This window comes from Thunnus maccoyii, chromosome 15 (assembly GCF_910596095.1).
Source record: "Thunnus maccoyii chromosome 15, fThuMac1.1, whole genome shotgun sequence".
In the NCBI taxonomy this organism is placed as follows: domain Eukaryota; kingdom Metazoa; phylum Chordata; class Actinopteri; order Scombriformes; family Scombridae; genus Thunnus; species Thunnus maccoyii.
In genome coordinates this window covers 8,233,550-8,245,568 of record NC_056547.1, presented here as the reverse complement: position 1 = coordinate 8,245,568, position 12,019 = coordinate 8,233,550, and the positions used below count along the sequence as shown (strand labels likewise).

General features: G+C 37.7%; 2 protein-coding genes across 5 annotated transcripts in view; one reads left to right on the top strand and one right to left on the bottom strand.

Moving 5' to 3' along the window:
- Positions 1-2,673, top strand: part of LOC121912676 — a 45,229-nt gene extending 42,556 nt beyond the window's left edge. For all 3 annotated transcript variants that reach the window (XM_042434983.1, XM_042434984.1, XM_042434985.1), the window contains 4 exons: positions 157-271; positions 361-609; positions 997-1,114; positions 1,956-2,673. In XM_042434983.1, coding sequence (XP_042290917.1) covers positions 157-271; positions 361-609; positions 997-1,114; positions 1,956-2,187 — 714 coding nt within the window. In that variant the 3' untranslated portion in view covers positions 2,188-2,673. The remainder of the gene's footprint in view (positions 1-156; positions 272-360; positions 610-996; positions 1,115-1,955) is intronic.
- Positions 2,674-4,559: 1,886 nt separating this feature from the next.
- Positions 4,560-11,884, bottom strand: LOC121912703 (CD209 antigen-like protein E). 2 transcript variants are annotated; one of them, XM_042435045.1, is made up of 8 exons: positions 11,000-11,070; positions 9,634-9,702; positions 9,326-9,404; positions 6,715-6,840; positions 5,901-5,978; positions 5,167-5,318; positions 4,904-5,028; positions 4,560-4,820 (listed from the first exon to the last, which is right to left on the bottom strand). In XM_042435045.1, the coding sequence occupies exons 3-8, from the start codon at positions 9,342-9,344 to the stop codon at positions 4,640-4,642; spliced, it is 681 nt and encodes a 226-aa protein (XP_042290979.1). In that variant the 5' UTR covers positions 9,345-9,404; positions 9,634-9,702; positions 11,000-11,070; the 3' UTR covers positions 4,560-4,639. The 2 variants fall into 2 exon arrangements, with proteins under 2 accessions (XP_042290979.1, XP_042290978.1); XM_042435044.1 differs by lacking the exons at positions 9,326-9,404; positions 9,634-9,702 and adding an exon at positions 11,309-11,884 and having other exon boundaries at positions 11,000-11,078.
- Positions 11,885-12,019: the final 135 nt, after the last annotated feature.

The following is a 12,019-nucleotide window of genomic DNA, read 5'->3' as shown; positions in this document are numbered from 1 at the left end:
CACTTTTGAATTGACGAGGACTTTAAGATTTCATTCTCTTTTTCTTATATACACTAAACTGTAGTGGATACACCTTCAGAAATCCTTTGGGACAACAGTGTAAATGCTCACACAGTTCTTGTTGCTCATGTCTGACTGTTAATTTGTCTCTTGTAGCATCTGTTTAACAACGGCCGAATGGAGAATATATTCAGTGATCTGATCTACAGCAAGTTCTTGACAGTTTTCACCAAAATCCTGAAAGATTTCAAACCTTCGATCACAGCCAGCAGTGAGTCTTCATCCACGTTTTTGTCTTCTTTTTTTTTTCTGACTCTAACCGACCACATTTCTAACAAGTCTCTGTCTTCTCCTCTGCAGGTCATATTCATTTCCGTATTGAGGAGGAGTTTCTGTGGGACTGTAAACAGCTGGGGGCGTACTCCCCCGTCATCCTCCTCAACACACTGCTCTTCTTCTGCTGCAAGTACTTCGGCTTCACTACGGTGGAGCAGCATCGCCAGCTGTCCTTCACACACGTCATGCGCTGCACCAAAACCAACAAGAACAACACCAAGACCACCTTCCTGCGCTTCTACCCGCCCGTATCCATAAACGAAGCAGAGTCAGGTACCGTTATAGCTGTGGGTCAGAATGAAATACCTGACAATACTGTAATAATAATGAAAATTATGTCAAACATCTTAAATTGGAATCAGTGCGGTTTGATTATTACAGTCACACTTTGTGTTCGTACTCGATATGAATGTCTTCATACAAGTCAGATAGTTTTGTCTAAAAAGAAGTTGGCATGCGGAAGATAACTGTCACATGATCATGTACCTAATTACCTGATTGAAACACACACACAGACCTTTCCTGGCCTTCTCCACTGCATCATAAATAACATGACGAGAAAATGCATTAAAAAGCTTTGTCACGTGCATGTTTGTGTCATAGTTTTTGACATTAAGGATGTTGTGTGTGTATGCATCTGTGTGTCTTCTATAAATGCAGACGGCGTCCCGGCTAAGAAACGTAGAAAAAATGAAGAGGAAATCCTGCAGATGAAGGAGAACACAGAGAACCCTCTTCGCTGTCCGGTCAGACTCTACGAGTTCTACATCTCCAAGTGGTGAGTGTTAAATGGTTTTATGCATTTTTAGTGGTTTGGTTCACTCTCAGCACTCTCGTAGTGTCATTTTCGGCCGCAGCAGGCAGCTGTCTTTACACTGTCTGCTCAGCACCAAACAGTTAACAGACACAGTTAGCTGTGGACTAGCTGGTGAACATAGTGGAGCATTTAGCAGCTAAAGAGTCAGATATTTCCTTCAGGAGTTGGTAGAGAGCTAAAAGAGAGTGAATATTGGACTTACATTCACCAGGTGGACAGAAACACGACTCCAAATGAATGATAATGTTGCTCCGTAACTGCTGTTTGTGGAAATAAGCAACTGTTTGCTAACAAGTTCAACATATCAACTTAAAAGGTGATGATATGTCAGTGTTGTGTCGACATGTTTCCGCTGCCCTCAAGTGGCCAAAAAAATAATCAGTGAATGCGGGTTTAAAGATTTAATTAATCATCTGAAATTGAAAGAAAATAGATCTTTGTAGCTTTTACCATCAGAAAAGACAATCAGATCAAAACAGATACAGTAGCACCAGATATTTCAATGTTAACATTCTAACCTAGTTTCACTTTTATAAACACTTTTAGCAAAATGTTATTATTCTACAGAGATCTAAGTAGTATTATTATCAGTTTCCAAGTGTTGACACATAGTCTAAAATACATAATATAGTGCACATACAGAATGACACATTTAAAAACACTGGATCTTGTATCAACACAGATAGTTATAGAGTTGATGACGTGTGTCGTGTGATTTATCATTTATTCCACAAGAATTTAGAACAAATGTCTAAACCTAATGACCATCTAAAATTTAAACGTTTTCTCTCCTTCCATCCAGCTCAAAGTCGGCGAGGCGGACCTCTGATCTGTTCTACCTTCAGCCAGATCGCCACTGCGTCCCCAACAGCCCTCTGTGGTTCTCCTCCGAGCCTCTGGATGACCGCACCATGGAGGCCATGCTCGTACGAATCCTCACCATCAGAGAGCTGTGGAGGGAAGACAGAGGTGGTATGGACCAACAGACGTCAGATGACCCACCTTTTATACCTGATGAAGAGGATTCAGAATGATGAAGGGAGGTTTTTTGGAGGACTATGTTTACATTCAGGTATCGAGTTCTGTTAAACAATCTGTAAATGGTCTGAAAACTCAAGAGAAATGCGTTCCATCAAACAGAAATAAAGACCCTAAAATGTGTTTAACTGCTGAAAAGACGCTTCTTTCATCAAGTCATTTGCAGGTTTTGACAAAATGTATTTATTTTTTACAAATACTATAAATTCACATTCATGTTTTGTGATTCCTTCAATCTATCTGCAGCCCCAGACTCAGATTAAGTAAACGGTTTTTTGGGGGGATTTTCGCACACTTCAGCTGTCTTTCAACTGTAAAGAGAAAAAGAAACTCTGAGGAAAGAAACAAGTTCACATTAGCTGCTGATTTGTACAGTTTGGTTGGTTTTTGTTTCCCTTGTGACAGTTGAATGTTGATGCTTTCAGTTGTGATTTGAGATTTTCTATTTTGATTTTCAATTAAAAAAAAATATTTTAAAGAAATCCTTGTGTTACCTCACTTTCTATGACCTTGCAATTTATCTTTCTAAAATGGAAAAAGAAAAAAAGACAAAGACTGATGGGTATCATGTTGCATATTGTAAACCCACTCAGGTGTTTCCAGTTCTGTTCCCTCCCTGTGACAAGTACACACACACACACACACACACACACACACACACACACACACACACACAGGTCTAAAGGTGCGACCACATGACATTTCTGTTCACCGAACTTTCCCCGCCTCGGCTCTGAAAAAGGATGTGATGTCATATTTCTGATGCAGGTAATAAATATTGATCACAAACAGTTTGCAGTGTGATAGTGTCCAAACACAGTGCAGCAGTGTTTCTATTGGTCAACCGAGAACATCCGCCTGGTCGAAGCTGAACAAAGGTGAACTCGCATGGTGGAAATGTAATGTGACAGCACCTTAAATCAGACAAAATAAGTAAAAACACCCGTGTTAGTGCTGAGAAACTTTTCAGGCCGCTTTAAGCAACAACCTGACAAATGCTTGTTATTGACTCTGACATGAACTGAAGAGTCCTCATAATCAACATGGTGGTTCAAAGCTTATTGATCAGGATTTTGGTTGTGTATTTTTGAAGTCCCCCTCTACTGAAAAATGTTTTTCTTCTTGTTCATACAGTTGAATGTTTGAGTTTTACTGTACAGAATTACGTATGTGCAGAGTTTGACACTGAAAGGCTGTTCATCTGCTGAAAGTTTCTCTGTGCTCATTGAAAATCCAATTTTAATGGGCGGGTCTACAAGCATAATTTGTGACATCACAAATAGTTAAGATGCCAATCCTGGTTCAATATTCAACCAAACAAGTGTGATGTGGAAACCTCTTGTGCACAAACACTGACACATCTTGTGTCCAGCAGTTAAACTTTTGAAATTAAAAATATTTGCATATTGAGAGATTGTGGATTTTTAATGAGGGAGAAAGAGTAGATTTCATTTTAAGGATTTTAATAAGATAATTGAATTTTTTTTTGTGGAAAAAACATATCAGAGATACTTTTATCTTAAAACATGTCTGGAGGGGATCTTTAAGTCCAGATGTTGAAATGTTGCCCCCTTGTGGTCCGTTTATGTTTGAGTTTTTACTAAGTAAATAACCAAAAGATAAAAAGATTTCTTTCCTGAGCAGATTTTCTCTTCCTAAAGTGAAACTGACACCAAACACTTGTTTTGTCATTGATGGAGAATTAATTCTGTCAATTGTAACAGATTTTTACAGCAGATGTAAACGTATCACAACATCTGTAGAACTTTATTAAACTTTTCTTGCAGCATAATCCACATCGATGCTGTTCGTCTGTGTTCTCAGTAGTTAAGTCTGAAATATTCAAATACACTGTTGTCTCTTGTAAAACACTAACATCAACAGACCAATACAACCGAAATTATTCAAAGGAGTTTTTTTTTATTATAATCATTTTTATTATGAATTCATCCAAATACATCACAGAATGTATATTCTTCACTCATTAACTGTAGACATTAGATCAGGCTCATCAGGAATAATTGAAGACTTAAAAAAAATTTAATTACAACCAATCAACAACAATACATGTTTACATTAAGCTAAAAAAAAAAAAAAAAAGCAAACATACACATTACACGAAGTAAAAGTTTTTAAAGTTAATTTTGTCTTTTTAAAATTAAATTATTAATTTAGAGACAGAACAAGGAAATTTAGTCATTATTGAACATGTTTCTGATCTTTTTATACATACATTTTATCTTTAATGTATCAGTGCATCATTTAACTACTTATTTAATTGATTTATAATAGCTTTTTAAATGTAATTAATTTATGTTTATAAATTGTAAAAAGCTTTACATTATTTATCAAAAAAAGCAGTGCTCTTCATCCTGTACTGAGATTGTTAGATGAATAGGCTGAAAATTTAAACTCAAATGGATTTGAGACACATACCACAAACATACACTAACAAAGTCCAGTTTCTGCTTGTTTCTCACAAATACTTTTGTGAGGCTTGTTGCAGGATTTATCAAACCAGCTATTCAAGTTTTTGGCTCCTCCGTTCCGTCCCATCCTCACACAGTCCTCTCCTTCTGAATTTTCCTGTTTCCAATTGTCCGGCTCACCTTTGCTCCAGAAAGACAAACTAAAGGTTGTAGAACAGAAAGCTTAAATAAAAACAACTTTAATTTTTGGGAATGGACAAAAATGTTTTCACAACAATCAAACCTTGTGTTCAGTGGTGAGTCGTCCACCCAAAACCATTCGCCCTCTTTCTTTGAGTCTGTCAGTCCGATCCAGAACTTGTCCTCTTTATCGTTCATTTTGTCACTCAGTTCCTTTGTCAAGAATATCTAAAGAGGAAAAGTTGATGAAAATTATGATATGTAACTTTTCTCTGCTATGTTGACTGCTTCAGAAACATAAGGATGTGATAAAATGCACAAGAACACAGTCAGTGTGCTACATGAACCTGCTGCCGTGTTTTATACCTGCTCATCCCTGCTGTCTATCTTCACCAGGTCTCCTCCTTGAATTTGGCAGAAACGTCTGCTCTCTTCCCAGGATAAATATGACATGGAGAAATAATAGCAGTTTCCTCTAAGTTGCTCCCAGTCTTTGTCACATTTCAGGCATGAATCACCTTTAAATAGATTATAATGAAGACCTCAGTCAGGTCTAACAAGTTTATATTTGTGTAATTTGGGGGCAGCAGAAACTTTGAGGAGGAAGAGTTTGAATCTGAGAGCAGCTGAAACAATTAGAACAAATTAATGAACCTTCATAGATACAACATGCTGCCTTTGAGCAAGGCACCTACCTTGCAACTTACTGATGCATACAGTATGAACTGATGCAGAATAAATAATAAAATCGATCCCATCTGACTGATTGTATCTGTTGTTTGTGTTTGGGTCTGTTTGTAGTATTATTAGAGGGTGTAACAGCATCAGAGAACAAATGTGAAGGGAAATATGCATTACTTATTAGAGCCTGTCTGTTATGAAAATGATTTAGAAAATCAATTTCAGTTGTGTTAACAAAACTGTTCACACTATTGTCAACATAGAAAGAGAAATTACATAAAAATACATTAATAACTGGGATCATTGGCCTACTGAAGTTAGGAGGACAATCCAAGTTAAATCCAAAACTGCGCATTTTAAGATGACATTTTTGTGTTAGATTTGTGGACAGTTTCAAACCCAAACTCTGACAGTCTTACCATTGAGATGTCTTTGTACTTCTTCATACTTGGTTTTCAGCATTTGGAGACTTTCCTTGGTTTGCATGTTGACCATAGCTGATGGGGGGAAAAGAAACACCTCTTTTTGTTAATCAGTGCTTGATAATGAGCAATGATGACAATCTAGTTTCACTGAAAGACAAAACTCACTAATGTTACAGCTTTTCTCAGTAGCTTTGGCACAAATAACTCTATAATGATAAATTTCATAACTCTTAAAAAATGAAATTCTTCAATTCACAGGTTTTTAATTTTTTCTTAATTTAATAATTCATGCTTGCATGTTGTACACCCACAACAATTATTGAATTATTAAATTGAGATCATGAATAATTTAATAAATTATTAAATAAGTGCTTATTTTTGTGGACTTGTTAAATACAGGTTCCATCAATAGTGAAATAAGTGACCTGTGTGCATGTACTATAGAGGTAAAGGGACTCTGGTCATAAATCCTTCGACATTTAACTGTCTTGACCTGAGCAAAGACAATAAGAAACATCACTTGCTGGCAGAGAAGCACTGATTGATGAAGTTACTTTGACAATAAAGATAAATATCTTGAGTTGGTCTTTTGCTGGACAGTTGAAGTGCAGCACAGTATAAAATGATGTGGTGATTTATTTCTTAGTGTTTTGAGAACTGCAACATTGTTTCAGAAAATGTGCTTTAAGCAACTGAGAAAAACTGTAAATGAGGTGATTAAAGTTTTTCAGGTAAGTTTAGTTATTTTAGATCAGCCACCTGATTGTTCTAAAAGTAAAACTACATTGATAAAACTGTACAAACTTACAGACACGATAAATAACAATGACAGCGGCAACCAAAAGAGCGCTGAGAACCAGCAGGGCCACTCTCTCTGATGTGACCTTTGACCCTCCTTTTGACACTGCATGTTGTTGGGAGTCAAGAGCTTCACCTGTTACAGTTAGAAGAGACTGAGATGTAAATTAGACTTGAGTTTGGGTACAGAGTATTGACACAATAACATGCACACCTGTACAATATAATGCAGCCAGACTTAAAGGACGGGGTCCCAATTTTTCAAGTGTGTCTTAAAACAACGGTCAAGTTTTACATTTACATTTACATTTACATTTTTCATTTAGCAGACGCTTTTATCCAAAGTGACATACATATGAGACTGATACAACACAAGCAGGGATCTAGTCAGGAGACAACAACACGAGTAAGTGCCATAAAGCTTAACAGGCAGTGCAACAAGGCAATGATTAGAGTGCATAGAGTGCATAGAAGCATGTTTTTTTTATTTTTTGGTTTTTTGGGGTTTTTTTTTTGGTTTTTTGTTTTTTCTCTCCCTACAGTTCATCAAGTGCAGAGGTGTTTATGAAAGAGCTGGGTCTTTAGTCTTTTCTTAAAGATTGAGAGGGACTCTGCAGATCCAACAGAGTTTGGTAACTCGTTCCACCACCGGGGAACTACAGAGGAGAGGAGTCTAGCTAGTGACTTAGGGCCCTGTTGCGGTGGTGGTACCAGGCGCCTTTCATTGGCAGAGTGTAGTGGGCGGGAGGGAGTGCAGACCTGAATGAGGGAGTTCAGGTAGGCAGGAGTCGTTTTAGTTGCTGTTTTGTAAGCAAGTGTCAGGGTTTTGAATTTGATGCAGGCAGCAACTGGGAGCCAGTGGAGTGATATCAACAGCGGGGTGACATGTGCTGTTTTGGGCTGATTGACGACCAGATGTGCCGCTGGATCGTCTGCAGAGGTTTGAAAGTACATGCAGGGAGGCCTGCCAGTAAGGAGTTGTAGTAGTCGATGTGTGATATTACGAGAGCCTGAACCAGGAGTTGTGCTGCATGCTCAGACAGGGCGAATCGACACAATCGAGCGACTGAGGCCACGTGAACCTTAAAGGTTAGTTGGTCATCAATCATGACACCCAAATTTCGGGCAGACTTTGTGGGCATGAGTTGGGTTGATTCGAGCTGGATGCTGATGTTTTGTTGTATGGAAGGACTGGCTGGTATGACAAGGAGATCGGTCTTAGAGAGGTTAAGCTGAAGGTGGGGTTCTTTCATCCATGCTGATATATCGGCAAGGCATGAAGAGATCCTAGCACAGACTGAGTGGTCATCCAGTGGGAATGACAGAAACAGCTGGGTGTCGTCAGCAAAGCAGCGGTAAGTTCCCAAATGAACATTGAAACAATGTTTTTCATGCTGTAATCATTCCTCCTGTTCACACTGACCACAAGAAGATCCCTTCATAATGAACTTACAATGTAAGCGATGGGGGACAAAATCCACAGTCCTCCTTCTGTGCAAAAATGTATTTAAAACTTTTCTGAAGCTAATATGAAGCTTCAGCGTCCAAATGAGTCAAATCAAGTAGATATCTTTCAACGTTACAGTCTTTTTAGTGGCAAAGTTCCTTTTTTTGTTACTATACTTCCACCGCAGCTCAACACAAAACACAAAGAGGGAATTTGACGCTAAAAAGACTGTAAATGTGGCAGATATCCACTTGATATGACTAACTCAGACTGCTGAAGCCTCACATAAGCAGATAAACATTTCCATAAATGTTTGCACAAAACAAGGACTGTAGATTTTGACCCCACTTACATTGTAAGCATATTTAGAAAGGATCTTATAATAGCCAGTATGAACAGGAGGAATGATTAAAGTGAGCAAAACCTGTTTCAATGTTGTGTTCAATGTAGCAGCCAAGACGTGGTCCTCTGAACTGGGCACTTATTGTGTTTGCTACATGTATTGACATATGAATATATAATAATTAAATATAACAACAAACATTCAGAAAAATAACACTTTATATGAGTACTGCTATCACTATAAGAACATGTAAACATGGTTACAAACCTTATTTAGAGATAATTTAATTTGATTGATTTCAACATCAGAGGTAAACAAGGCCAGTATTTATCCAACTGCTAATAGTAAAGTTTTGAACTGAATTGAAAGATAAAAGTAAAAATCCTTCACTTTTACTCCTACTCACAAACTAAAGAATAAAAACTATTTATCACCTTTTAACTTCTTTTGCCTTAAAAACACTCCTGGTTTGCCGTTTCATCAACTTAAAACTGGTCATCAAGAGGATCTTGCAGCACGAATGACGTGTGATGAACTGGTAAAGAAATTTAACCACAACCTTGGCTTACTTTGTAAAAACGGGAAATACTTTGCTAATGTTAATATAAATTTATAGGATACAACAATGAAGATGGTTTCAAGCACATTAAGATAACATGAGGATGCAGTCTTTTAGAAGAAGAATACAAGTTTTTCTCTTGGAAAAACAACAATTTTGTTTAGACTGGTGGCTGTTTGCCTGATGATGACCTCTGGGGTCTGACTGTAGGGGTCAGAGGTCATCGTTCCCCTCCAAATAAATTTACCACCACCTCTATTTCTAGTTTTTACCTTCTGTGTGACTCATCATGCAGAGTTTTCAAGATCCTGGCTTCAGAGTAAAGGGTGACAGTCACTGAGGAAGCTTTCTCTGCAACAAAAGAACACAACACTAAACTGCTGTTGGGTCCTTTTGAAATAATCTGTGAAGATAAAATTTCCATTTATTCTGTAAATGTTCATATTTTACTCAAGTTATAACATAAAGACACCTTGTGGAAGTATTCGGTATCTTTTTGAAAAGCTTTGGCATAGATAGATAGATAGATAGATAGATAGATAGATAGATAGATAGATAGAGCATTGTATTTAAGACTCACCATTGACCTTTCTCCACTGCTCTCTCTTTAGGGTTGTGAGCTTCCACATTAATCTCTGGTATTTCACCACTGTGTGAAAAACTTCCTGTTACCCAAAAATGTTTTCACAACAATCAAACCTTGTGTTCAGTGTTGAGTCATCCACCCAAAACCATTTGTTCTCTTCCTCTGAGTCTGTCAGTCTGACCCAGAACTTGTCCTCAGCATTGTAATTTCAGCCACTAGGAGTCTCTCAATCGAAACAATAACAAAAGACTGAGTATGATGACGGTGTGAAGTAGCGTGGGATCATGGGAGTTGTTGTCTTCATTGGTAAACAACGAGCTTCTCCGGGATAGGATTACTCCAGTGTTCATCGTTCAGGATGACGCCATTGACAGGCGGCCAAATGAAACGGTCCATTACCTTGATTAAAATTACTGATTTCACTGCGTTTGAAAATTGTTGGAAACATTTGGGATAATGTAAGTACACAACTCAACAAAACATATAACATAGGTCTAGTTGTTGTTACACATTTTAATGTGGAATAGTTACATATTATAGCTTTAAGAATAAAAACTATTTATCTACTTTTAACTTCTTTTGCCTTAAAAACACTCCTGGTTGCATACAAATAACAATCAGCAAGACAAGTAATTTAGCAAAAGGTAAAGAGACAGTTAAGAAAAACAGGAGAGATTAAACAAGAGATGACATGTACAAATAAAGCTGCACAAACACGGTCTGATTAAAAACTTAAAGTTAGATTATATTTACATTAAGGTTTGGTCAAACTTGGAAGTATGTCTATATTTCATTCACAGCAGCTGAAGCCTGTGTGACGAACCTCTTCTGCTGCTGTTGAAGCAGTAAATCAGGCCTACTTCCTCAATTATAATCCAAAGTACACTAAATACAAATACGACTTTACCTCAAACTATTTAATTAGCATATCTGTAAATATACCTCAAATTTATGTGGAAAAAAAATCTGATGTATTTGAGAATTCTGAAGTTGCAGAAAATTTCATCAACTTGAAAGTGGTCATCAAGAGGATCTTGGTGGTGTCTCTGGTAAAGAAGTTTAACCACAAACTTGCACAAACAAGTTTACTTTGTAAAAACAGGAAATACTTGTGTTGAAATACTAATGTTAATAAATATTTATAAGGTACAAAGCTGAAGCTGGTTTCAAGCACTTTGAAATTACTTTAAATTACAGTCTTTTAGAAGAAGAATACAAGTTTTTCTCTTGGAAAAACAACAATTTTGTTTAGACTGGTGGCTGTTTGCCTGATGATGACCTCTGGGGTCTGACTGTAGGGGTCAGAGGTCATCATTCCCCTCCAAGTAGATTTACCACCACCTCCATATCTAGTTTTTACCTTCTGTGTGACTCATCATGCAGAGTTTTCAAGATCCTGACTTCAGAGTAAAGGGTGACAGTCACTGAGGAAGCTTTCTCTGCAACAAAAGAACACAACACTAAACTGCTGTTGGGTCCTTTTGAAATAATCGGTGTAACTGCGGAAGATAAAATTTCCATTTATTCTGTAAATGTTCATATTTTACTCAAGTTATAACAAATGAAAACACCTTGTGGAAGTATTTAGTACCTTTCTGAAAAGCTTTGGCATAGATGGATAGATGGGTGGATGGATAGATATATAGACAGAATTGTATTTAAGACTCACCATTGACCTTTCCCCGTATCATTGGTTCTGTCCCAGTCTGGCTCTACGTCCCTCCACCAGTCCACCAGGTTCCCTCTGACTTTTTCCCAGTTTGTTGAACTGGACTGAGTGGCAGTAGGCCCTGCAGGTTGACACTGAAGTTTGCTTTCACACTTATCTTCAGGAAATGTGACTGAAGACTGTTGCTTGCTACACACTGACCCTCATAGATATTATGTGTGAAAGTGAACTGAAACTCAGAGCAACAGTTGTCTTTCAGTCCTATTTTATTGTTACATGCAGGCCACTCCTCTTGACAAACTTGTTGTCTGATGTTTATGTCAACAGCAATGTATGTTTGAGTTCTTTAAGGATGCTAAGGTTGTCAATGTTATGTTGAGGTGTTTGTGCTGTTTCTGCTCAGTGTGACTTGTGTATTTAAGTTATATTCATGTGTATGCTGTGTTTTTAGTTTTCAGTTTGCCCTGTGTTTTTCCTCCTGTGTTCCCAGCCTGCTTTTCCCTCCACTCTTCCCTCTTCACCTGCCTTGCACCATCTTCATTAGCCCTGCCCTTTTCTCAGTATCTTCCCCAGCCCATCAGCTTCTTTCCTGTTTGCTGTTTTATCCCCTTATTTCTCCGCCCATCTCCCCCACCTGCACCTCATCTCCTCATTAGTTCAGTTAGTATTTCAGTCCTGTGTTTCAGGTCAGTCTTGTTGGATCCTTTGCTC

Coding starts and splice junctions, on each gene's coding strand:
- LOC121912703 (XM_042435044.1), bottom strand. Junction 5,319..5,900: donor AGTACAAAGACATCTCAATG/GTAAGACTGTCA, acceptor ATCTATTTAAAG/GTGATTCATGCCTGAAATGT. Junction 4,821..4,903: donor GACTCACCACTGAACACAAG/GTTTGATTGTTG, acceptor TACAACCTTTAG/TTTGTCTTTCTGGAGCAAAG.